The following is a 26,790-nucleotide window of genomic DNA, read 5'->3' as shown; positions in this document are numbered from 1 at the left end:
CCAGTTTTCCAGAAAATCCTTTTCGTTGTTGGATAATTATTATACATTTTTTTCTTTTCCCACAATCCAAACATGTACTAATTACTAAGTTGTTGGTACTCGTCTTTAGAAAATTCCTCCATTTAGAATCATCCAACTCGTTTGCTTTCAAGGTAGCCAAGATCCCATGAATGTGTACCACTTGCACCAAGGTAGAGAGCTTAATAAGCAACATAAACTACAAGGGAATGAGGGACAATTTTTTTATTTTTTTATTTTTTTAAGATGAGGATTTTATTAAACAAAGAAAGGAAAAACTACAAAGATCAAACTAGAAAAAGAAAAAGGAAAAGAGAAAAAGAAAAAGGAATACAAAAACCAGTCCCACAACTGGCAAGAAAACTCCTTACTAGCCAAAACTACAGAGCCCAGCCCCAAAACAGAACTAATGCCCTTGATAAATGACACAAGCACGCTTCACACAGGGCTGATAATGGACTGAGGAAAAATAGATCAAGTCAATTTTAATTTTCAGAATCCAGACCAGTTGACAGCCCTAATTTTACTCCTTAGTTCCTGGCCTCTTCCCTTTCATTTTGTCCATTGATCACCTACAACCCCTTTCTTTCAAGGGAAGAAAATCAAGATGGGTTGCAGTGTACAACCAGTTGTAGGTGATCGGTCCTCTTACACTTTATACACTTGCAAAAACAAAACAAAAACAAAAACCATCAACAAGTGAAATTTTTTCCAATATCTGAATTATGAAAAACAATGCCATCCTCTTATTCCATTGAGGTTTACATTGGTAACATCTTGTCCAACTTAGGTATGTAATTGAAAATATAATCACAATCAGCTAACTACATATAAGCACAACCAATGCATGCAACTACAGACTTGAGATATATGACATTTTTCACTTTCACTCACACTACAAACTGTCATGTTTACATTACCTACTCATACGACAACACAACATTCTTGGCAGCCCGACAAGAGACTGCACTCTATTGCTTAACTCCAGCACAGACGAGCACTTCAAGCTTTTCTATCTGATTCTGCAGCTGGTTTTAGTGTTTCAACACGCTCTATCTGTAAGCAGCTGGAGGTCATATAAAAACTAAAAACCAACTTCCTTGGACATCAGCTCTCTCTCCGGACAATGCCTTCAGAAGAATCTTGAAAACGCATTGTAATGGGTGAGTTTGTCACTGAAGTTCCGGTGGAGATTGAGAGTGTTGGTGTGGGTCCTGGAGCTGTTAGATAGGGGGAGGTGGGTGACCGTTGAGGAAGATTATATGCTATGGATGATGGTGAGGCCGGTGTTGGAGTGCATGCAACGGATGATAATGTAGGAGAAGGCTGAGAAGAGTTGGGCTTAGGAGCTGTTCTTTGAGATGCTTGCATGTTGACCTTTATCCTGTGTCCCAAAGAAATCAATCATAGAAACAACTAATACTCAAAATTTCAATTGCAGAAATAAAAGTAACTCATCAACTCAATCAAAAGACTGGTCTGGTTAAATGCTCAACCAGATTTCTTTGGATAAAAAAGAGTAATAACTAGATTCAAAAAGCTATTGGCCATATCATAATTGTTCAACCAATAGCCTCAAGTACTCGAACAGGTAATTACTCAACGCTGACTCGGCAACTCAGGAATCAAATTCCAATTCGTTAAGGCAGCTTTTGTGAGTCGCTATATTTGGATAGTGGAAGTGGTTCAAATGGCCATTGTGCTTTATTTGGCTCTTTCCCCGCTGAACTCACTTGTCACTCATACTCAATTTGATGAACTTCCCTCATTCCACTCAATGTGGAATTACAGGTTCTCCACACTTGCCAAACAAAAGCCATGTCAATTCCATAGTCAATGCCATTTAAATAGGCGCAATGCAGATTTGGACCCTACTCCAGACACAGCTAAATCCCTGGAATTTTCAAAGAGAATCATAACATTCTCAGTCCTTACCTGTTGTGGATATTTATATACTCATCAGTTTCATCCAATATTTCCTCCTGAATGACACGAATAACATTCAGGATTAGGAAGAATCACCATAAAGAATAGAACATTGGTTGTGCTAAAAAAAAAAAAAAAACAAGAGATATAGCGTGCGATATAACAATGGCACTTGGGAGATGCACGGTGAGCAAGTACTAATTTAAGATCCATCAAATATATATATATATATATATTCCATGTCTTCTGTGTAAAGGGCTAGTCAATCATCTCTGTAGCATAAAAATGATTTTTGATGTCTAGTATTAACCCGTTCTCTGAGGGTTTTGGTCCTCCCAAAGTTTACTCAAGTATAGCTTTGCGTGGTGAAGGAAATCTAATTAAAATTGGGCTTCGCATGATCTATGGTGTCCAAGTGTGAAGTCAAATATAAAAACTAAACCATTCAAAACTCATTCCTTCGTTGCATGCATGAAAGTTTCATAGATATGAATTTCTAATTATCTGGTGATTTCTAGATCTTACACTTTTATGAACCAAGCATCATAAGATCTTGCATAAATCAATGCAGTCATATATGTAATTTGTGAACATGTTAAAAAGTATTGTTTTTAGGACTATTAATGGGTCTGGTTTTGGTTGGGTCCTATGGTGCCCATACTTGGACTAATCGGGTCTGGGTCTTGCTGGGTCTGGTATCAGGGTCCCGGTCTCATTCTTAAAAGCCCAGACCTGGATCTGATTGGGTTCAGGTGCCCATCAGATCAGTGGATCTAGGATTCCTGTAGGGTTTGGAAGAAATAAGAGCATTTATGGAGTCGGGCAGCCCACCTGATGGATGGAGTAGATTGCACACGCACGTGTCACTTTGACATATGCATGGTGTGTCAATGGGTTGTATTATATACATGTGGCTTTGGAAAGCTCATTTTTTTGCTAGAATTATTATGTTTAATAAATGTGATAGTACGATTAAAACTAACTGGATCCAAACCGGACCCAAGTTGATTGACCCAACCTGACTTCAACCAGGCGTAAGTTGATGGATCGACTTGAACCCGATCAGACCCAATTTTTAACTGTGTAAAAAAATGTGAGACCAAACCCGACCCGATTTCTTAACAGATCCAGAAAATGAGACCTGGACCAGTTAAAATTGGGTCGAATCCATCGGGTACCCATTGACAGCGCTAATTGTTTTCTGCGGTCACCATGTATGTAGTTCTGAACTGACAAACATATATGCGGCTAAGTTCATCATCATCTTAACCTTTCTCCCATTTGGGTTGTAGATTGGCAAAAGTTTTACATTCAGACGCCCACCAAACAGTAACTTACTTTACCCAAGATCTGGAACTGACAATGGAAATGGCCCACAATCACCATCCACGATCATCTAGCAGCAACAAAAGAAAAATCTAGGATATACTTATTTTACAATAAAAGACCTCTCCCAATTAGGTTTTACTTTCTCATGAGAAAGGCATTGCAATCGTCTGCATATTTTACATAGCATGAATAACATTACCACAAAATGCATAACATGAATAACATATACAAAAACCCTTATGCAAGAGACTAAAAGCTAATCAAGATATAGATTCATTTTGGTTTACTTTTTTAGCATAAAACTACATATTTCCAAGACAAGATATCATCTGTTATATCTACCTGTAGAAGTTCTTCTATGACATCCTCCATGGTAATTACACCCACAACCTCCTCATTGGATGGAAAATCTGAGAGACGGGCATTTTCAACATCTAAAATGCAATCTGAACGTCTATGTCGCTTTTTTAACACAGGAGCTGCCAAAGGCCGATTATTGAACTGTCGATCTCCATCCTTCCTTGTGACAGCAGCATGAGAATCATTGAACTCTGATCTACCCCCCATGATTTGGTCAACAGAAGCATGGCCCAGACCATCATGTTCTGCAATTGTCACAAGAAATCATTTCTACATTTTTATTTTTCTATTTCTTTTTTTGGAGAAGTAAATTCTACAATTCGAGACAGCAGAACATAGAATCTACAAGGGAATCCCACTGTTGCAAATTCACAGTAATTCTTCCAGCTATAAAATCCACCAGAGCAAAATAATGAAAACACATAGAGCTAATTGCACAGTGAGGAGTAAAGGTGTGACTTTTTGTACAATGACTAAATCATAAGAAAAGAGGGCTACACTTCTAAGTTCATCATTTTGAAATTGTGGTGGCTCTTCCACCATACACTTGTCATAAGTACAATCCAGACTGTCCAAATTGCTTAAACAGATGTGATGGACCATAAGACAAAAATATACCGATCAGATGATAGTAACCATCTGATTTTCGTTCTTTGATTTGGACAACTGTCTATTTTACTTTTACCAATCCATTTCATAATCAACAACTGGATGGTTATGATTGGTTGATCAGTGTGACATTTGAGATATGGTCTATCAACAATGTGCCCCACAATTTGGATGGTCTGGATTGCCATACATGTGTGACAAATGCAAGAAGGTTGTTTTTTTTTTTTTTTGAAATTGAAAGGAATACACATGTAAGAAGGATGAGTCACCAACATTTCCAAAATGGTGGTGAACTATCATAGGAGTCTGGCCTAAGAAAAAAATATATAATGAAGAAGGTGACCAGAAGAAAAGAAAGAAATATAATAAATTAGTAAATTACCCATTTTGTAACACTTGTACAGGAAGCTTCACCATATTCCATTCCATATTATTATATTATGATCTGTCTGAACTATGGATCAAGAATTTCAGAATTTGAATTTACTAGTTTATATGATGGATAAATGAAAAAAAAAAAAAATCATTTCAGCGTTTTACAGTTGAAATAAGTTCGAGCTTGTACCTGAAACTGGGAGGTGCTAGTTTTGCAACCTTGAGGTTGCAGCCCCAGCTTATCAAACCAAAAGTGACAAATCGGAAATTGAAATATATTGGTAGAGCCAACTCACAAGTTGGGTTGGTACAATATTGGATTCACAGTACAAGGTAATAGAGTCGAGCCACCCAATTAGGAGACTGATCTTAGGTTTGCATTTTGCGCTTTAAAAAGCTAGAAAATGGCAGATAGATATTGAAACAAGATTTAAAGACAACTCTGAGAAAAGCCCATAGAAGAGGGTTTGACGATTTCTGTTGCCAATAAAATATGAATGCGTGTGAGAGCAGTGTTGGATTTACTTGCATGTGCATCATCACTTCTTGAGTTGGTGTGCAATCATGTGTGGCATAAGCAGCTCACTAAAAGATTACTAGGAAGCCAATGTAGGTATATGATGACCATTGGTAAGTAAGGATTTTTAAAAAAAAATGAAGGAAACGAAAGGACTAGTTTTGGACAAGCTACTAATAAGAAATGCTAGCCTGAATGTGAAATTGTTTAACATCAGATCTTAATGTAATCAAATTACAGCGACACAACTATTTCGTGGACATTGTATATATGTGCATGTGCAATAGTATGCAGCTGGTGCTTTATTTCATTATATGAGAAAATATGACAGAGAAGATGATATTTAATAGCATCGACGGAGACAAGGTTTTCACAATCTCTTCTTAGATAGGAACACAGAAAATAGCCAATGCAATTTTATATTGTCCAGGCAACAAACAGAGGAAAGATAACGAAAAAAAGAAATATATAAAAATAATAATTTACATGCGCGAGTGAAATCCTATAGAGTTCTCAGTCTATCAATGGGCATGCAAACAATATCTAGTTTTTCTTTTTTTTCTTTTTATCACCTTGCTTTGAAGTTGTATCAGCTACATCTCTCGGCTTCTCACCATTCAACTTAGTATCAAGTTTCACCTCTTTGGTTTTCTTCAGTGCATCATTTTTCTCATTGCTATACTTTATAACAACTGCTATGTGGCTCTGACCCTTCTGAAATTCATTCAGAATATCATATAGAGGCATGCTTTCTGACACCCTGTAGAGTGGACAGGAAATCAAGAAATGTAAAAACAAACAATCGGAACAATGAAGTATCAATTTATGTTTACTGATTTAAATTCTTGAATGAGAGAATCTCATGAAGAAAATACAGTTTTAAGTGTCACATAGACTTGGACATTAAATACTTCAATGAGAAATTAGATGCCTTTGATCTTAATTTATGTAATTTAAAAGAGGTATTACGACAATAAAATCTCTAATTACAAGTAAAGATATCAGGAAATTCAAGTTCTTGACCTTCCTATATTTGATTACAACAGTAGGCAAAACTTTTTCAGACAGACAACAAAAGCAACCATGAATTGTGCTAACAAGGTTGGAGACCTCACAACAAAAGCATTCAAAAGAAATTGCATCATAATGGAAAACTAAAGGTTAAAAGGGTTAATCCTACTGTGGCAGTGTCTTACCGAGAATTAGCGACCTTGAATGAGGTCGCGTGTTAGTGCTAGAAATCAGCATTTTGTGTCATTTTTGGTGTCTCCAAAAGAACACAAATGCTGATGCTCCATCAAGATACAATATGAAATTAAAATTACGATGACATGCTATAAGCTATCAGGGTACTCTTATAGCAGTGAACTACTATTTGTTTCAAAATAAAATAAAATCTAGCAGCAGTATCCACACGGAAATATTTTCATGAGTTTGGGAGAGCAGCCTTTGTCAATAGCTATAGACTGTTGGCCACATTATTTGGCTAATGGGAATTACTCAGATAAATGAATGCAGAATCCCACCATCTACCAGTTGAAGATAATGGCATTCATTAATGGTCAATCTGCTGAATCAATCCCCATTCCCTAAAGCTTACGAGCCGCATCAACATGTCATGGGAATATGTGGTTAAACAAATTTATTAATGAATATACAGAATATCTCTTTGTATAAAAAAAGATTCTAAGGTCTGAAGATCGAAACCCTGAAGTTGTGTTTGAAGGTTAGAGCTTTAGCAACCAATATATACCCTTGGACATCACCGATACACAAGATCCCTTAAGGCCAGTGGATGATAAACCGTAATGAACATGCCATGCTTTTAAATCCTAGAATAATGATCAACAACAAAATGTTCATAGCAATATGAATAATAAATAATCAGGTAATCCACTAAACTAATAGAAGTACTTCATTTTGGAAATCAGTAGTGGCATCCGAATGATGATTAATAACAACACAATACCCAAATGGATTAAGAAATTGATGAGCTAAGACAAGGGAAGTTTGCATTCTTTCAAAGCCAAGACCTGGATGAGCTAATTTTCTTACCTTGGGATTTTCCTTATGGTCATTTTTCTTAGAGGGACGGCATCGTTAGGATCAATTGTCAACAGACTTTTTACCTGCAAAAAATTTAATTGACTTCGTGATAAGCAAGCAGAGAATCAATTAATTTGCTAGGAACATTCATGTGGAACAAATGTAATGTGGGGAGAGGGAGAGAAGGTGATAAAGAAGAGAAAAATCACAAGAACTATGATTGAATAGAGAATGATTTTACTTTATAGATAACCACCAAATTCGAGGGCCAATAAAAGGAGCAATGCTCTATCAAAACACAAGTTTACTAGTCTAAAGTGAGGATTGGATTGATCAAATTCGTTTTCCCCCTTGCCTCTTATACCCTCATGCAGAACCACCCAAAAAGACCCATCTACATCACTCTAGTCCCAAAGAAGCATGCTCATTCAATACCTACATTGGGACCATATGAATTTAAAGTAAAATGAACCTATAGGTCCACAAAGTCTACCCTAATAAAGTTTCTAAACAAACACCCTTTCCCCTTGAATCTTTTCCCTTGCATGCTTAGGAAATACAATGACACTTGTTTCTCAACAATTTTTCAAGTAAAGAATGGCTTGAATCTACTTGGAATCTTAACTTTTTTCATCCGTATGTCACTGCCAGGTCACACGCATTGGGCCTCATCACATCTTGCATATGTGGCCCACTTGTAGCAAAGGTGTGCCCCACTATGTGTGCTACATCATCCTCTCCGGGTTGGATGGAACTCGACCTTGAGTTTGAGTCCGGTTCACCATAGAAGGTTGGCAAATCTTGCACATTGAACATAGGATGAGTGCAAATGTCTGATGGAAGCTCAGTCTTGTATGAATTGTTGTTAATCTTCTTTTAAATGCGACATGGGCTAATCTTCTTACTAGTTTGTTTGTTATATGCACCCATCAGAAATTTCTCATTTCTCAAAAAAGCCCCCACACAAGCTCTCCTTCCTTAAAGGTCCTCAATTGCCAATGTGCATCGGTCGCTTCTTTATATTTGGCATTGCTTGTTTCAAGCTTCTGACGAACAACTTCATGAACCCTTGCAATCATCTTGGCAAATTCTTCAGATTCTTTACTTGTCTTAACCAAATTCGGCAAAGATATAATGCAATAGAGCATGCCCATAAACTTCTCAGATGGCTCTTCCACCATGGAGTTGTATGCATGCTTGGCTTGGGAAGGCACAACATCCCATTGCTCAAGCCACTTTCCCACTAGGGTCCAAAGTAGATTGCCAAGAGTTTGGTTCACAACTTCAGTTTGACCATCCGTTTGAGGATGATAGGCACTACTATAAAACAAACTGACCCCAAGTTTCTTCCACAAAATCCTCCAAAGGTGGCTAAGGAACTTGGAGTCTCCGTTGGATGCAACCAACTTGGGTATGCCATGATGCTTAACCAGTTCCCAAAGTAAAGATTGACAACATAAGCATCCATCATCTTTTTGCATGGGATGAAGTGTGTCATCTTTAAGAACTTATCAACAACTACAAACACGGAATCCATGCCTCTTTGAGTATTTGGTAACCCAAGTATGAAATCCATGCTTACATTTTCCCAGGAATCCATGCCTCTTTCAGTATTTGGTTACCCAAGTATGAAATTCATGCTTACATCTTCCCAAGGAGAATTTTGAACCAGCAAAAGTTTGTAAAGGCCTGTATTTTGTGCATGCCTTTTTGAACTTTGGCATGTTCGACATCGCTTCAGATAACACTCCACGAAAATCTTCAGTCAAAAATACTTTTCCTTCCACTGCAGCAATGGTTTTGTCTAAGCCAAAGTGTCCTCCCAATCCTTTGGCATGAAGCTCATGGATGATGCCTCACGTAGAGAGCATTGGGAATGAATAAACAAGATCCCCGAAAAAGGAACCCATCATGGAAATAGAAAATCATCATGAGGTTCATCTTTACATAGCCTTCATACGTCATCAAAGTCACGATCATTAGTATAAAAAACTTTGATCTCATCGAAATCCATGAAGTGAACATTCATGGTATTTAGAAACACTTCATGGCGACTAAGTGCCTCCACCACTTGATTAAACCGTCAATTTTTATGCTTCAATAGAAGGTGAACTCTTGCAAAAAGCCAACCCACATTGCATGTCTTCAATGAAGGCTTCCTTGATTGTTGATGTGCTTGAGTGCTTTATGGTCGGAATTCAAAATGAACTCCCTTTGAATGAGGTGGTATCGCCAATGCCGTAGAGCTTGCACGATTGCATAGAACTCCACATCATCTGTGTAATAGTTTTGCCACACCTCATTGAGCTTTTCACTAACGAAGGCAATAGAAAGGCCCTCTTGACAAAGAACACCACCAATGCCCATGCGTAAGGTATCACAATCAACCTTGACCACCAACTCAAAGTTTGGTAATGTTGTGAATCCACAGAAGCAAACCCTGAATTCGGATCTCACGCAATTAAGCAAACACAAATCAAGCAATCACAAAAAGCACACATGATTTTACGTGGAAAAATCCTTGCGGGAAAAAACCACAGCATAAAGTGACAACGAATCACTATGAAAGCAAAAGTACAAGAGATGGAATCACTTACAATAATCCAAAAACCCTCGTTTTCGCCTTCCCCAAGCCCCCAAAAATGTGTATCCCTCCTTAGAATAGCCTAGGAAACATTGGAACAACCATAATCCCGCAATTACACCCATATATCGTGTCACACCCGGAATAGGAAACAATTCCCGCAATTCCGCAAAACCATGCGCTTCTGTCGATGTGATTGACAGCCATCAAAGGCTCTTTGATGGGATCAAAGCCACCTTCGATCATATCGATTTGGACTCACAAACTGTCCAACGAGCAAAGGGAATAATTCGGGATTTTCTCAATGAGATCGAGTGGGTTGTCGTGCTTGATGGGATCAAGTGGTTTGTCGATGCCATCGACCGACCCAATTACAGACAAATTTAAGACATCTGATACCAATCTCCATCATGTCTTCAATTGTCACGAACAACAGCTCAAGCTCCATCTCTAATCGCCTCCATCATGGCTTCACCATCGTCGTTGCTTCTTCTCGTGCACACTCTGTCTTCATCAACCTTTCATCAGACCCACAGAAATCAAACAGAATCAAAACTTCTCTGTGGGAACCACCTTTGTCAGCATATCCGCCAAATTCATGCTCGCGTGGATCTTCTCTAGAGTGACACAGTCTTCCTCGAGCACCTATTAATAAAATGGTGACGAACATCAATATGTTTAGTTCTAGAATGGTAAACCAAATTCTTCACCAAATTGGTCGCGCTTTCACTATCACAATTAACTAGCACGGCCTCCTGCTAAAGCCCGAGTTCATTCATCATTCCATGTAATCAAACACCTTCCTTGAATGCCTCTATTAGTACCATACACTCAGCTTATATTGTGGAAAGAGAAACCACAGACTGAAGCTTCAGCATCCAACTGACCGCTCCACCCGCAAATACACACGAGTAATCGAAAGTCGACCTTCTGTTGTCCACATTCCCTGCGTAATCCGAATCAACATAGCCTACAAGCTTTCCCTCAGATTTTTGAAATGTCAAGATGTAGTCTATCGTAGCTCGTAGGTAACGAAGTAGCCATTTCACCGCCATCCAATGTTGCTTGCCAAGGTTTGACATGTATCTGCTCACAACACCGACTGCATGTGAAATATCCAGTCTCGTAGAGGCCATAGAATACATCAAGCTGCCAACTGCGCTCGAATAGGGCACATGAGATATAACTTGTTTTTCTTCATCTGTAATGGGGTATTACTCTGAAGAAAGCATGAAGTGAGAAGCATGGGGTGTGCTAACTGGGCTTAGCCTTGTCCATCCCAAACTTCACGAATACCTTCGCAAGGTACGCTGCCTAAGATAACTGTAACTTGCTCATCTTTCTGTCTCTATGTATATCTATGCCGAAAATCTTCTTTACAGCCCCCAAATCTTTCATTTCAAATGTCCCTGACAACTGAGTCTTCAATATATTGATCTCGGACATGCTTTGACCGACGATAAACATGTCATCAACGTATAATACCAATAGAATGAATCATCAATCACTCGATGTCTTATAGTAGATACAATGATCATATTCACTCCTGATAAACCGTTGACTCACCATGAAAGTATCAAACTTCTTGTACTACTAACTAGGCGACTGTTTAAGGCCATACAATGACCTTCTCAACCTACAAACCTTATTCTCTAACCCATTTTCGTCGAACCCCTCTGGTTGCTTCATGTAAATATGCTCTTTTAATTCCCCATATAGGAAAGCAGTCTTTACATCTATCTATTCCAGCTCAAGGTTGTATTGGGCAACCAGCACCAACACGAATCTAATAGATGATTGATAACAGACGCGAATATCTCATTAAAGTTGATACCTTCTTTTTTCATTACCAACCTTGCCTTGTATTTGTCCTGGTAAATCCACTTGGATCCGATCACTTTACACCCAACGGGAAACTCCACCAGCTCCCACGTCTCATTCTTACACAGAGAGTTCATTTCGTCTTGCATCGTCCTCATCCACTTCTCAGCATTTGGATCATCCAGTGCTTCCTGGAAGGTGGATGGATCCCTCTCATCTATAATAAGGGCGAATGCAATGTTCGAGTAATCCCTGTATCTCACTGGTAATCTGCGATCTCTAGGTGGATTTCTCCTACAGGTGGCTGCTCCACCTGCTCTTGTACCTCTTGCTGCTACTCAGCTTCAACCAAAATTTCATCCTTGTCAATTTCAACATTCATCACTGCTGATTTTCTTGATTACTTGTGTTCTTCCTTATGGAACAAAGAATCATCATTAAACCTGACGTCACGGCTAATCGTGATCTTTCGTGTGACCTAGTCATACAGCCTATATCCCTTCGCATCATCACCACAGCCAACAAACATATACTTCATAGCCCTTTGTTCTAGCTTATCTCTCTCAATTGACGCTACATGAAAGTATTGCAACCAAAAACTCGTAGCCCCGAGTAATCAACATTATGACCACTCCATACATCTTCTAGAATTTTACAACCAATCGCTGTAAACGGAGACCGATTCACTAAGTATTAGGCCGTGTTAACAACCTCAGTCCATAACTCATTGCCTAACACAGTGTTGCTCAACATGCTTCAAGCTCTCTCTAAGAAAGTCTGATTCATCCATTTTGTTACATCATTCTGCTCTGGTGTATGCCTGATTGTGTTATGCCGCACGATCCCTTCATATTTACAAAACTGGTTAAATTCATTGAAAGTGAATTCACATCCATTAGTTGTCCTTAAAACTTCCAACTTTTGCCCTGTCTGCTTTTCCACTATCACCTTCCACACTAGTACTTCATAAAGTACAGCCATACCTTTCTATAATAGTCATCTATGAATGATACAAAGAATGATGACCCTCCTCAATGTATGTAGAAATATCATCAAAGACATTACGATCTCCCTCTTCATCAATGTACTTCACGCAAGCATCAACTCGTCAATCTGGACAACCACTTCCATGGTAACCAACTTGGCCACATTTGAAACAAGTGAACACCCCCCCGGCGGCCACAACACGTGTTGAATTTTCAACTGGTTGTAGGAGTCTTTGGAGTGTCTGTGGTAGTGTTGGCATGCCCACCTTTAGCCGTCGTACCTCCACCATGTGAAAATTCACCACGTTAAGGGTAAAGACTACGAACATCCACTTTGAGCCGCTACGAGCAAGCTTAGCCTCATCTTTCAAGCCTAATTGATATGCATCATTGACCTTGCACAAGCATTGCATCTCCACTTCATCAAGTATTGCCATACGCAATTTGCACCCATACCTCAAGTTGTTCCTCACTTTTTCTTTGTCATTCCACATCATAAGCAAATTCTCTGGTGTTGTGTTGCTTCTTGATGAAGGTTGTTTAATTGAGAGCACAATGTTTAGGCATAATCAATTAAAAGAAACTTCTCCTTTATCCTCAATTTTATCTTTTCTCATGATGCAATCTTAGGCTTTCCTTTCCAAAGGCGCATCCCTTAAACTTTGCCCCACCAAGTCAAAGCATAAGCACAAAATCTTGTTGCAACCAGTGTTCGAAATATCGATACTATCGGCCGATATTATCGTTATCGGCCCCCAAGGAGACGATACCCGGGCGATAACGCCCGGAAGATACCAAAAATGCAAAAATTCAGATATTGCACGATATCGCCATGCGTATAGGTGGAGAATTTTTTTTATTTTTTTTTTAAAAAGGAGAAATCGGAGAGTACCCGCGAAGATTGGTGATCGGAGGTGGGTCATTCGATATGTAAGTACAATATATCTGTGGGGATTTCTCGGAGATTCTGACGAGAAATCGGGCCAAATTGAGGAACCCCTTCCTCCAGAACGAGAATCGCCGCCGCCACGATCGTCGGAACCTCTGCGTGCGTGAAGGAGAGGGAAAACGAAGAAGGGCACGAAGATGGGGTGAAAAGGAGGTTTCGATCGTGCGATGGGTTACGGAGTACGCTCTTATCGTACTCAGTAAACTTAGTTGGGCCCACCTTTAATGTATGTTGTCTATCCACGCTGTCCATCCATTTTCCCATCTAATTTAAGGGGTTGATCCCTAAATTTAGGAATTTTAAGGGCCCACCTTTAAGGAGTCACTCTCTCCACTGTTTTCTATGGTGGGGTCCACTCGAGCTCTGGATCTGACCCATTTTTTGGCTCATGCCATAAAATGATCTCTTCAAATGTATAGACGGTGTGGATACAAAAAATACATCATGGTGGGACCCACATAAGTTGGTCATGTGGCAATGGGGCCGTCAATGACGGAAACGGATTGGATATTCCCCCTGACACCAGCCCGCGGATGGTGGTCGGTGCTTTGTGGGCCCCACCATAATGTATGTATTTCATCCATTCCGTTCATCCATTTTTAAAGATAATTTTATGGCTTTACCCCAAAAACGAGAGGGATATAAATCTCAGGTGGACCACACCATAGGAAAACAATAGTGATTGGATATCCATCATTTAAATCCTCCTAAGGCCCACTGCACTGTTTATTTGACATCAAATCTGTTAATTAGGTCATAAAGACCCAGATGAATGAAAAAAACAAATATCAGCTAGATCTAATACTTTTATAGACCCCAAAAAGTTTTTAATAGTCAACGTTCATTCCCCACTGTTATCTGTAATGTGGTCCAGTTGATATTGGAATATATCTAATTTTTTGTGTGATATCATAAAATGATCTAGAAAAATAGATGGACGGCATGGATGAAACACATACATCATGGTGGGGCCCACAGAGCACTGACCATCAGCCATTGGGTGGGGAAACGGATTGGCTACTCCCACTGACACCAGCCAATAAACTCTGTTGGGCCACCGTGATTGCACGTGGTTTATCCACGCCGTTCATCCATTTTTACTGATCATTTTAGGTGTTCAACCCAAAATTGAACCATATCCACAACTCAAGTAGACCATACCACAGGAAACGGTGGAACTGTTAATTTCCACCGTTGAAACCTTTTTAAGGCCCACAGTGATGTTTATTTGTCATCCAACCAGATATTTATTTTTTCCCTTCATCTGGGTCTTTATGACCCAATCAACAGATTGGATGTCAAATAAACAGTACAGTGAGCCTTAGGAGGATTTTAATGGTGGATATCCAATCATTATTGTTTTCCTGTGGTGTGGTCCACATGAGATTATATCCCTATAATTTTTTGTATCAAGCACTAAAATGATCCGTAAAAATGGATGAACGGAATGGATGAAACAAATACATTATGGTGGGGCCCACGGAGCTGAGATGAACTGAAATAACAAATATTAACCTGATTCAAAACTTTTATGGCCTCATGAATATTTCGACTGTGGATGTACAATCCTTACGTTTTCAGCCCATTTGAAAATTGGATCCTGTTCATTTTTGGCTCCTTGTTCTAAAATGATCTCAAAAAGACGGAGTGGATTACTCACAAACATCACGTTGGGCCCCACTTAAGTTTTCAACGCCGGAACTTCCTACAAATGGCTTGCGCAAGAAATCCGCGTCCTCGGATTCTCAGGACGCGTAGCCAGACTGGCTAATAAAGTGACCTCACCAAGTTCTGTGGGGCCCACCATGATGTATGTGTTGTATCTACACCGTCCATCCATTTGGCTAGATCATTTTACGGTATGAGACAAAGAATGGGTCAGATCCAAATCTAGAGTGGACCCCACCATAGAAAACAGTGGGGAGAGGGACACCCACCGTTGAAACCCTGATCGTGGGTCCACTATAATGTTTATCTGAGATCCAACCTGTTTATAAGTTAAGACAAACATGAAAAAAGGGGAAAAAAAAAAAAAAAGAAAAAAAAAAAGACAACAACTATTAGCTTGATCAAAGACTTTTGTGGCCCTTAGAAATTTTTAATGGTGGGCGTCACTCCACTGTTTTCTGTGGTGGGGTCCACTCGAGCCTTGGATTTGACTCATTCTTTTTCTCATGGCCTAAAATGATATCTTCAAATGGATGGACGGTGTGGATACAACACATACATCATGGTGGGCCCTTCAGAACTTGGTGATGTCACTTCGTGTCCCCATCATTGATACGTACATTTCTCAAATTTTACTTCTTCAGTTATTCTTTGTCTTTTCAATGAATTAGTTGTGTTTTCATACATAACTATGATATAGTTATAAATATCATGCATCCAATTTAAATATAGTTGCATTAGTTCAGTTAAACATCGCATAGCTTAGGACCCTATGCAAAGGAAACTTATTATGTGCATATTTTTTTTGAGATGTTATGATTTAAAAGGTGTATTAAGGGCTTTTTTAACAATCCCCAAAGTTTCATTAAAAAATTCAAACATTTTCCCAATGTTTCCCCATGTTTCCCAAAAAGTGCGATAAATTATGCAATATAAACGATATATCCCGTGCGATAACCGATACGTATCTGTATCCCAGGGGTGCGATACATAGTGCGATACTGATATTTCGAACACTGGTTGCAACAAGCTTCACACGGTAGTTTTCCACCGTCTAATAGTCAAAGAATTTCTCAATGACACCAATCCAATCGAGAAACTCATTGAGGTGTAGAGCAGCATAGAACTCTGACACATCGATCTTGGGAGCATCGATAGCACAAAAGAGATTCACTTCTTATGGCTCTTCTAGTGCCAACTGATGGGAAAATGGGTTCACGTTGAACTCATCACCCGAATGATCATGACCAGTGTTCGTAGTATCGGCATCAATGCATGTATTACTAGCTAGGGATATGGAAACATGTATCGACATCGCCGGCTAATACCTAGAAATGTAGCGTTGACTGAGGAGAACATGAGGAAATGGCGGAATTTTTCAATGAACCGTCAAGAGATACTCAAATACACATATTTTTACATATTTAGGAATCAAATAATTACAAAAAAGACGCATGCATAATAAGTTTCTCTTTAATAGGGGTTTAAAAGCACGTAACGCGACTCAGGGAAACATCAGAGAGACATGGGGGAAATGGTGAATTTTTCAACGATACTTTAGGATATGCTAAAATACACCTATTCGCATCTTTAAGAATCAAACAATAGCCAAAAAAGCGCATATTTGCATATTTAGGAATCAAATAATAAGTTTCCCTTTAATGGGGCCTAAAAGCATGTATCGTTAAGTCAGGAAGACATTGGGGAAACATGGGGAAAATGATGGATCCTTCCATTCATGCATGCACATACATAAATACACACACACATGCCCGATCCATCCATCCATGCATGCGTGTGCACACGCACTCATCCTTCTATCCAACCATCCATCCATGCATACATACATATACACATACAAACATGCATTTCATCATACAACCATGCGCCCAAAAAAATTTGAAATGGAATTTTTTTTAATAAACAATTTTTTGGCAATATATTGAAATATTGCCAACACACTAGCAATACAAGCAACTAGGGGTGTACATCGAGTCGTACCGAGTCGAGCTCGCCTCAGCTCGACTCGACTCGACCACTGGTTGACCTCGGCTCGAACTCAGCTCGGTCCTCGAGCCTAACTAGCCAACTCGGCTTGGTTCAGTTAGCAGCTCGGGCCAGCCTGGGCCGAGTTTGAGCCAAGTTCGCCATTGAGGCATTTCCACAAACACCTGGACTACACCTTCAAAATCCCTCTGTATGTAAAACAGAAGAATGGTTTTATAGATATTTTATCAAACACCTTCTAAGCAACATAAAAATCAAGCAAAAGCAATAAAAAAAGGGTATTTGTTTCATGTACATACCTTCCTTGCCACCAACCACACTTTGTTGAGTCATTTTATCAAACACTTGGTGAGCAACATCAATGGCAAAGTAACCGAGTCACCGAACTGGTTCAATCCGAGTTCGATTCGAGCTGGATTCGATCCAAGTCGAGTCAAGCTGGGGCCTACTTGAACTCGGCTCGAACTCAACTTCGAACCGAGTCAAATCGAGCTTTTTCGAGTCGAGTCGAGCAAGCTAACTGAGCTAGCTCGATTCATGTACACCCCTACAAGCAACAACTAGAATTTACACAGTCGAAAACATGGGTTATACATGGATGATACCGATACATTAGCAATATAAGTGACAACTGGAATTTACACAATCGAAAATATTGGCGATGCATTGGTAATACTTAGCAATATATTGGTAATACTTGGAATTTCTTATACTACCAGTGTTATCGGTATCGCCAGGCTGGAGATACGAACAATATCGGGGATACTCAAACAATGATCATCTACGACCATGTCCACTATGAGCTTCTTGACAATCTAAGCAAAGTTAATTCTTCTATGCAGCTATGCCTACAAAGTTCGCGAATTTCTTCATCTCTAGCATCAACCTCCACACGAAAGTCTCAGCCACAATCACCGCATCTTGCGGCCATCTCAAGAATTAACACATTGATGAAGCGTCGCCCACGGAGTGTGAGAACAAGTTCTATTACCAAATAATGTGGAGAGAGGGAGAGAGGATACTAAAGAAGAGAAAATCACAAGAACTATGAGGGAAAAGAGAAATATTTTACTTCATAGATAAACACCCGATTCAAGGGCCAATGTAAGGAGCAATGCTCTATCAAAGCACAATCTTACTAGAATAAAGTAAGGATTGGATTGATCGAATTCATATTCCCCACTCACCCCTTATATAGAACTACCCAAAAAGACCCATTTACATCACTCTAGTCCCTGAGAAGCATGTTCATTCAATACCTACCTCCAAACAACATGAAATTGTGTCAAACCATACAAATTCAAAGTAAAACGGACCTAGAGCCCCACAAAGTCTCCCACTAATTAAGTTTCTAAGCAAACATCCTTTTCCCCATGAATCTTCTCTCTTGCATGCCCAAGAAATACAATGACACTTATTTCTCAACGATTTTCCAAGTGAAGAATGGCTTGACTCTACTTGGAATCTTTAATTTTTTCACCTACATTTCATTGTCGAATAACACACATTGGACCCCACCACAAGTTGCACATGTGCTCCACTTGTAGCAAAGGGGACCAACCATCTATGCTACATTATGATGTGTAGCATTTTAGCGGACATATACAAGAGGAACCAATCCCATTTGCATTAGGCCAATGTGAATCAGTTCACATTGATACAATGAAAGGTGGGAAAAAAATTCAAGATCAATAATTAGAAATTCGATCGTACCTAAATAACTCATCATCAAAACTCTGATCAACTTCATCATATAGGTGATGCAGGACAACTAACCACTTGCTCTAAAAGCTTGAACTGATAGAGCATGGCGAATCGATTCCTTTATCTCATGGCCCAGACCCCACTTAACATGGGTCAGGCCCTCAATCGAACCCCGTCGTGGGCCCCACTTCACATGGGCCCACATCACACAGGTCTCACCTCACATGAGCCACCCACTTCACACAGGCCACCCACCCTGAGTGTGCCCCCACCTCACATAGGCCACCCCACTCGAGCTTGGTGTGAAAATGCCCCTGCATTAATCACCCCCAGTGAGGAGTCTCGAACATGAGACCTCTATATTTGATAATACTTTAATGCAAGACAACTAACCACTTACTCTAAAAGCTTGAATTGATAGAGCGTGGTGAATCAATCCCTTTATCTCATAGCCCAGGCCCCACTTCACATGGGTCAGGCACTTGGCTGAACCTCCCTCATGGGCCCCACTTCACACGGGTCTCGCCTCACATGGGCCGCCCACCCTGAGTGTGCCCCTGCGTCACACAGGCCACTCCACTCGAGCCCGGTGTGAAAAAACCCCTGCATTAATAGGCCTAATCCCAACTAATTGGGATCAGCTACATGAATCATGCTCCCCTATCAAGGACTATATACTTAGTTAAACTATAGGTCATTGAGTCTTTTAAAACTTGGATCAACTTGATTTTCTTAGAACCCAAAACAATAGCATCATGTACTTGAAAAAAAAATTAATAATAATGGATTGCTTGAAAATCAAGAGCCACACACTCGATTTACTCAAAAACTTGAGCAATCTGACTGCAGAAAAAGTTCTTTGAACTTGTAAAACTCCAACAACAACTTAATGAGTTTCCTCAACACAAAAGTTTCTAATTTTAAATTTTGGTCAAGGTCTCAACAATGGTTCTAATAAAAAAATCATGCACATAATGCAACCATTTATTAGTCCCCAGTTCTAAGGGGTGTAAGTCAAGCTTCAATGTCCTTGAAAACAATGTAATCCAAAAGCATGCTTCAAGTTCCTTGTACGCCCCCTTTTGGAGGAACTCCCTGATGAAGTCACAAACTGCCTTGGAATTGAGGACACCAAACAGTTTGGTTTTAAGAGAACAAGATACATCTCACAGCAGTCACATGAAACAAAAGGAAAACTCAAGGACGTCTTTTCATAAAGACCGAAACTCCCATTTTCATCTCTCTTGGCAGTCCACGAAGACAAACTTCCATTTTTATTTCTATGCAGTGCAGCTAGAATTGTAAATCAAACAAATCAAAGTCTTGTTTATGAAATCTTTACTTACCAGGATGAGTCCAATTATGTTACGGGGATTTCTTATATAAACAGGAACTCTACTATGACCGTTTGTCATTATTGAATTCAATGTCTGCCTGGAAGGAGGGGGAAAAAACACATTTAGGAAGAGACAACTAAAATATATAATAGAACGTGACTAAATGAGCTTGTCGCTTATTATAGGAAATGACAAACTCACACATCAAGGGTGCCATCCAGATCAAGAGAAAATGCTTTGGATATGGGGGTCATTGCATCTTTTGCTGTCTTTTCAGTCATTTCAAGGGCTCCAGCAATGATGGTTGTCTCATCGTGTGTTAAATCTCCACCTTTTCCAGCCTGTTAAGCACAATATAGAAGGCATTATTCCAGCATTAAATTTCAATACAGATGCTAACCACAGGTGCCAATTATGTCACAGACTCACAGTAACTAAAATGTCAACATAAAAGCTTGAGACCAGTCTAACAAAAAGAGTATCATATCATATCTTGGAAGAAGATATCTTGATAAACTCATTGATCCAAATAAAGAATGATCTTAACAACCAACTTCTAGAACCGAAAAAGCATGGAAAAGAAGATTTGTAATTTTGAGTAATTCAACTGATCACTGCATTCCAACTTCGAAGTGCTCTAGTACAAAGACCGAGAGAAGCTAACAAGAACCACAGCTCGATCAGAGGACTTTTGTCTCATTAAGCCGTGGCAGATAACAAATTTTCTTAGGCCAGAACGAGCACCACTTTAACTATACCATAAATTAAAGACCTTCAGGCAATTTTCCTAAGCCTTTTGCTTTTCAGTTCCAATTAAACAAGAGTCCAAGGGATAATGCACATATCAAAAAGATCAGGCAAGAGCTATGAGAATATATGTTGCATGGGTTTTGACCAAATATTGAAATAGATAATTGCAAAATTTCCCTTTCAGTGCCTAAAATAACTATGACTAGCATGGATCCTCTCTTGGGAGATCCTATAGTTACTATTTGTCCAACTCGATACGAAAATGCATTTTAAGATGGAAATCAATATGAAGACTTGAAATGATGCCAAGATTTTCATTCTATATTAGCGAATTATGTGCTCTAGATCCCTTTAGTTGCGTATGCTGATTGCACGTGGGTGCTTGGAAAATGGTGTTGACGAAACTGCGAAGTATATTCTAGAAGTCATAGTATGATCTTATGAAAATGATACAATCTTACCGCAATTGACATTTCATGCCAAGATATTGACTGGACCATAATGTCAAGTTGTCCAGCACTATTCGACATTTAGTTTCGTTCTTTTTCTATTTCCAGAGACTTCTTAGCAATATGAAACATAAGGGAGATTGGGAAAGAGCAGCCAAATCAGTTGTTGCAGCAAGTCTAGGCAAATCTACGTTGAATGCAATACCTCATTTCCATGAAAGTCCACAAATGTCTTAAGCTCTGCTCTCCGTAAAAGAACAGCATGCCCCTTACCCAACAACCAATCAAGCATCTGCACACAATATCAAAGGGAAAACAAAAAAACAAGTCAAAGCCACAGCAATGTTATTTTCCAAAACCAGTAAACCATCGCATGCAAATATAGTCCAATCAACATGACAGTTATAAAATGTAAAATCTCGGGATACCTCTTTTGCTGAAAAAAAAAAAAATGCTTCAATGAAACAATAAAACTATGCCTTAAACTAAAAGTACGCAGAAGACATCTATTGGAGTGGTACCTTACTGAGGGAATGGGTAAGAAAAGAAACAAAATGATAGTACCTTACTGATAGGATAAGCAACTGGGAAAAACAGCAATAGGAGAACATGGACAAGTGGTGCCATTGTCGCCCCTACAGCCATGCCATAGCGAGTGCAAATGGCTTGTGGTAGTATCTGTAATTTACATAAACAAACAAACAAGCGAGTTAGTGGGCCTAGCAAAAGTAAGCCAGGTTAAACTATATGTGGAGTTTGAATGTAATCACCTCTCCGAACATGAGTATCAAAGTCACGGATAGCACTATGGCAGCCCAAGGAGGCACAAGCTTGTCCAAGAAAATTGGAAGTGACTATGACAAAGAACATGCAAACAACATAGTAAAGAACAGCAAAATAATGTTCCAGTAAAGCAAGAACCACAGACAACGAATTTCAGAATTGCATGAATAAGGGAGTTTATGTATGAAATTACACACCTCCATTGCAAGAGAATTTCCAATCAAAAGAGTGCATAGCAATAGATGCTGATTTTTCACCACAGGAAATATCTTTGCTGCCAAAATCAATCACTTGAAACATTAACGAGGATTGTACTTGAATAAATATACTTACAATGTTCTATGGGTGAGAATGAGGTTAAACCTAGTACAAAGGAGTATAGAAAACACATAGAAGCATGGAAATTAGCTTCCTCTATGGGTGAGAACGAGGTTAAACCTTCATAAATAGAGAAAAGCATTACAATGTTCACATATAGAAGCTCTACTAAGTCTCCATGCATGTAGCACTAGCACATGTGTGAGAGATTCAAGCCATTCATCAGGTTGGCCCCAATGCCAATGTGCTCTGTTCAAAGAATCCCTCGGCTAATTATGAAGTGGGCAACATACATGAACTGAAGTTTGGACATTGGCCTTTTCTAACCCTACTTTTATGTTAATTAATTCTTTAGGGGTCGTTTGGATACCTGTAAATGGGGCTAACTGTAACTGATTTACAGTATGTGTTTGGATGCTGAAAAATGCCTGTAAATGATTTATAGGCTGTAAATCATTTACAGCTTTCGGCCTCATTTGATTTACAGGCAAAAAACTGTGATTTCATTTACAGGCTCTACATTTACAACCTAACAGCCATAATTGGAAAGATTAGCCCTCCATTTATAGGACTAAAACAGTTTACAAGGCTATCCAAACCATGGTATACAAAAATGGTTATGTAACAGTAACAACCATAATCGTTTTGCATTATGGGGCTGAAATGGCCTGATGTAGGACAATTAACCACTTGCTCTAAAAGCTCGAACTGTTAGAGTATGGCGAATTAATCCCTTTATCCCATAGCCCAGGCCCCATATCTCATGGGTTAGGACCTCAGCCGAACCCCCTTCGTGGGCCTCAAAACACATGAGCCGCCCACCCCGAGTGTGTCCCCGCATCCCACGGGCTACTCCACTCGAGCCCGATGTGAAATGCGCATTACTCACCCCTGGTAAGGAGTCTCGAACACGAGACCTCCCCCATGGACCCCAAATCGCATGGGTCACCCACCCCGAGTGTGCCCCTGCATCCAACAGGCGACCCCACTCAAGCCCAGTGTGAAAATGCCCCTGCATTAATCACCTCCGGTGAGGAGTCTCGAACACGAGACCTCCCGCTCTGATACCAATTTGATGTAAGACAATTAACCACTTGCTCTAAAAGCTCGAACTGTTAGAGTATGGCGAATTAATCCCTTTATCCCATAGCCCAGGCCCCATATCTCATGGGTTAGGACCTCAGCCGAACCCCCTTCGTGAGCCTCAAATTACATGGGCCGCCCACCCCGAGTGTGTCCCCGCATCCCACGGGCTACTCCACTCGAGCCCGGTGTGAAATGCGCATTACTCACCCCTGGTAAGGAGTCTCGAACACGAGACCTCCCCCATGGACCCCAAATCGCATGAGTCACCCACCCCGAGTGTGCCCCTGCATCCAACAAGCGACCCCACTCGAGCCCAGTGTGAAAATGCCCCTGCATTAATCACCTCCGGTGAGGAGTCTCGAACACGAGACCTCCCGCTCTGATACCAATTTGATGTAGGACAATTAACCACTTGCTCTAAAAGCTCGAACTGTTAGAGTATGGCGAATTAATCCCTTTATCCCATAGCCCAGGCCCCATATCTCATGGGTTAGGACCTCAGCCGAACCCCCTTCGTGGGCCTCAAATCACATGGGCCGCCCACACCGAGTGTGTCCCCGCATCCCACGGGCTACTCCACTCGAGCCCGGTGTGAAATGCGCATTACTCACCCCTGGTAAGGAGTCTCGAACACGAGACCTCCCCCATGGACCCCAAATCGCATGGGTCACCCACCCCGAGTGTGCCCCTGCATCCAACAGGCGACCCCACTCGAGCCCAGTGTGAAAATGCCCCTGCATTATGGCCGTAACAAAATAATAATATTTGCCCGTAATGGCCTGTAACAGACCCGTAACCATCTTGAAACAGGATTTTTTTTCAAAAATAAAATAAAAAGGCTGTATCAACCATAACGTCCCATATAATAACAGTAACGGTGGTGGCCATTATGGCCACCATTACCGTTATGGAACACCTTGATCCAAACACAAACAATCATTTACAGCTTACAGCCAAACAGGATAGGCTGTAAATGATTTACCACTTGAACCATTTACAGGCATCCAAACGACCCTTATTGATGAATTGACTTGTCTGATTCTTGGGCCAGCTAACATAAATGAGGGTCTCATCTGATGAAAAGCTTGGATTGGCAATATTACGTTACCTATTTGGAGGTAAGTTGAAGTCACAGGTAAGTCAGTTTTTGTCTGTTTGAAGGTAAGTTGAAGTTACAAGAAGAAAGTAGGTATGTATGCGTGTATGTGTGAACAAACAGATTATAGAAGCTAACAAAAGCAATTTCATAAATTCAATATAGAAATCGATTATAGAAGATGAAGAAACAAGAAAGCCACGATAATCGAGTAATTAAAAAGAAATAAAAGGAAGAAAAAGAGAAATGGGGTGAGTGGGAGTAGTAATAGAGACCGGCGTGCTTCTGGTCCTGAGGACGGCCGGATTTGATGAGGACTTCCAGATCGACGAGGCCAAGGGACATTAGGCCCAGTGTCAGCCCAGCCATCAAACCAGCAAACAATACTAACCCAACGATCACGACCACGTATAGTGAAAACGTCGTACCACAGCATGCCACGTCTGCTCCCATCCTACCTCTCTCTCTCTCTGTCTCTCTCTCTCTCTCTCCTCTCTTTCCCTTTCCTTTGCTACCCTTTCTGTAACTCAACTTCAATCAATCACCCAACCCCCCCCAAACCAAATGAGTATATACACTGCTACAGGATCACGTGGACAGTATAACCATTCTATTCGGATTGTCCGCCCATTGTGTAGTGAGTAACTCTGTAGGGCCCACCTTTATGTATGTGTCATTATCCACGCCGTCCATATGTTTTTGCAGATTATTTTAGGGTATTTGACTAAATTTAAGCATATTCAAATCTCAAGTGGACCATACCATAGAAAACAGTGGGGATGATGGTATCGACCGTTGAAACCTTCGTAGGGTCTTACAGTGATTTTTATTTTTCATCCAACCTGTTCATAATGTCACAGAGACATGGATGAAGGATAAAAATATATATATATAAGCTTGATCCAAGGCTTCTGTGGCCCTCGAGAAGCTTTCAACGGTGAGCGTTCAATTACCACTGTTTCTTGTGGTGGGTCCAATTGAGCTTTGGATATCTTCAATTTTGATTCATTTTTCTAAAATGATCTGGAAAAACGGATGGACGGTGTGGATAAAACATGAACATCACGGTGGACCCAACGGAGTCTTCACTACACAATCCGCGTCCGTCCACTGTCCCACCCTTTTGTTCCAGTTCGTTTCCTCGTAAGCAGCGGAGAAATCTGACTGTTGTACGCTTGACAATAGTGGACGGTCAACATTTTATAATAGAAAAATAGACGTGATACATATCGAATCCAACAACTTAAATAATCTATTTTTGTGGGGCCCATGTAGATTGTAGGCGACTTCAGTTTGCAAAGAACACTGTAATCTCAGGTCCTAATCTAACAACCCTACCTAGGCCCACCTTGCGGATGGGTGAGATTGATCGGCCAATGTAATTTGTGCACGATGACATGAGCTGTCTGGTGGTCTAAGTTTCAGGAAAAGTTATAAAGAAACAAAAAGCGACTTTAAATAGAGAGAATAAAGCATTAAAAAGGGTATTTTTACAATAAAATTTCATGGGAATCAATGTTTTACCAAACAATGCCTTCCCTATTAGAAATAACAGTGAGGCTGAAAGATAAAAATACCCTCACCCAAGTTTTTCTTTAAAAATGAGTGAAAGTTAAGGTGTGGGACCCATGTGGTATGTGTATATCATCCAACCAATCAAATATATACAACCCGCCATGATGATCACATAAACCAAAAATCAGGCCAATTAAGTCCTAGATGGGCCACGCTTGAATTTTGATGTTTTGACTGTTGTATGTATTTTTTTTTGTTTTTGGATTGGCCTGCCTTCTTATCGGATCCATCATATATTTTTGTTTGGTGTGCATTTTTTGTTTGGATTGGATGTTAAACACATACCGCATGAGCCTTATAATTATGAATTCTCCACTTTGTAAAGAAAAAATTAAACAAGGATAATAGTGTAATTTTTCTTCTAAAAAGGCTCCTTGTAAGAAAATCTATTAATGAATATATTGTTCAGTAATATCCAAATCCTGGAATCATTTTACAATAAAAATCCCAAAAAGAAAATCACTCCTCAAGAAATGTTTTCTTTTTTTTTCTCCCTT

General features: G+C 39.9%; 1 protein-coding gene across 2 annotated transcripts; it reads right to left on the bottom strand.

The window, feature by feature from the left end:
• Positions 1 to 710: 710 nt before the first annotated feature.
• On the bottom strand, positions 711 to 25,255 carry LOC131218491 (DUF21 domain-containing protein At1g47330). 2 transcript variants are annotated; one of them, XM_058213048.1, is made up of 12 exons: positions 24,994 to 25,248; positions 22,416 to 22,492; positions 22,206 to 22,289; positions 22,000 to 22,113; positions 21,641 to 21,727; positions 20,438 to 20,577; positions 20,246 to 20,333; positions 7,190 to 7,263; positions 5,707 to 5,894; positions 3,616 to 3,878; positions 1,954 to 2,000; positions 711 to 1,402 (listed from the first exon to the last, which is right to left on the bottom strand). In XM_058213048.1, the coding sequence occupies exons 1-12, from the start codon at positions 25,169 to 25,171 to the stop codon at positions 1,126 to 1,128; spliced, it is 1,617 nt and encodes a 538-aa protein (XP_058069031.1). In that variant the 5' UTR covers positions 25,172 to 25,248; the 3' UTR covers positions 711 to 1,125. The 2 variants fall into 2 exon arrangements, 1 of the variants encoding a protein (XP_058069031.1); XR_009157767.1 differs by lacking the exons at positions 711 to 1,402; positions 1,954 to 2,000 and having other exon boundaries at positions 3,739 to 3,878; positions 5,707 to 5,848; positions 24,994 to 25,255.
• Positions 25,256 to 26,790: the final 1,535 nt, after the last annotated feature.

The sequence above is a fragment of the Magnolia sinica genome, chromosome 11 (genome assembly GCF_029962835.1).
Source record: "Magnolia sinica isolate HGM2019 chromosome 11, MsV1, whole genome shotgun sequence".
Lineage (NCBI taxonomy): Eukaryota > Viridiplantae > Streptophyta > Magnoliopsida > Magnoliales > Magnoliaceae > Magnolia > Magnolia sinica.
This window is presented reverse-complemented; position numbering and strand designations above follow the sequence as displayed.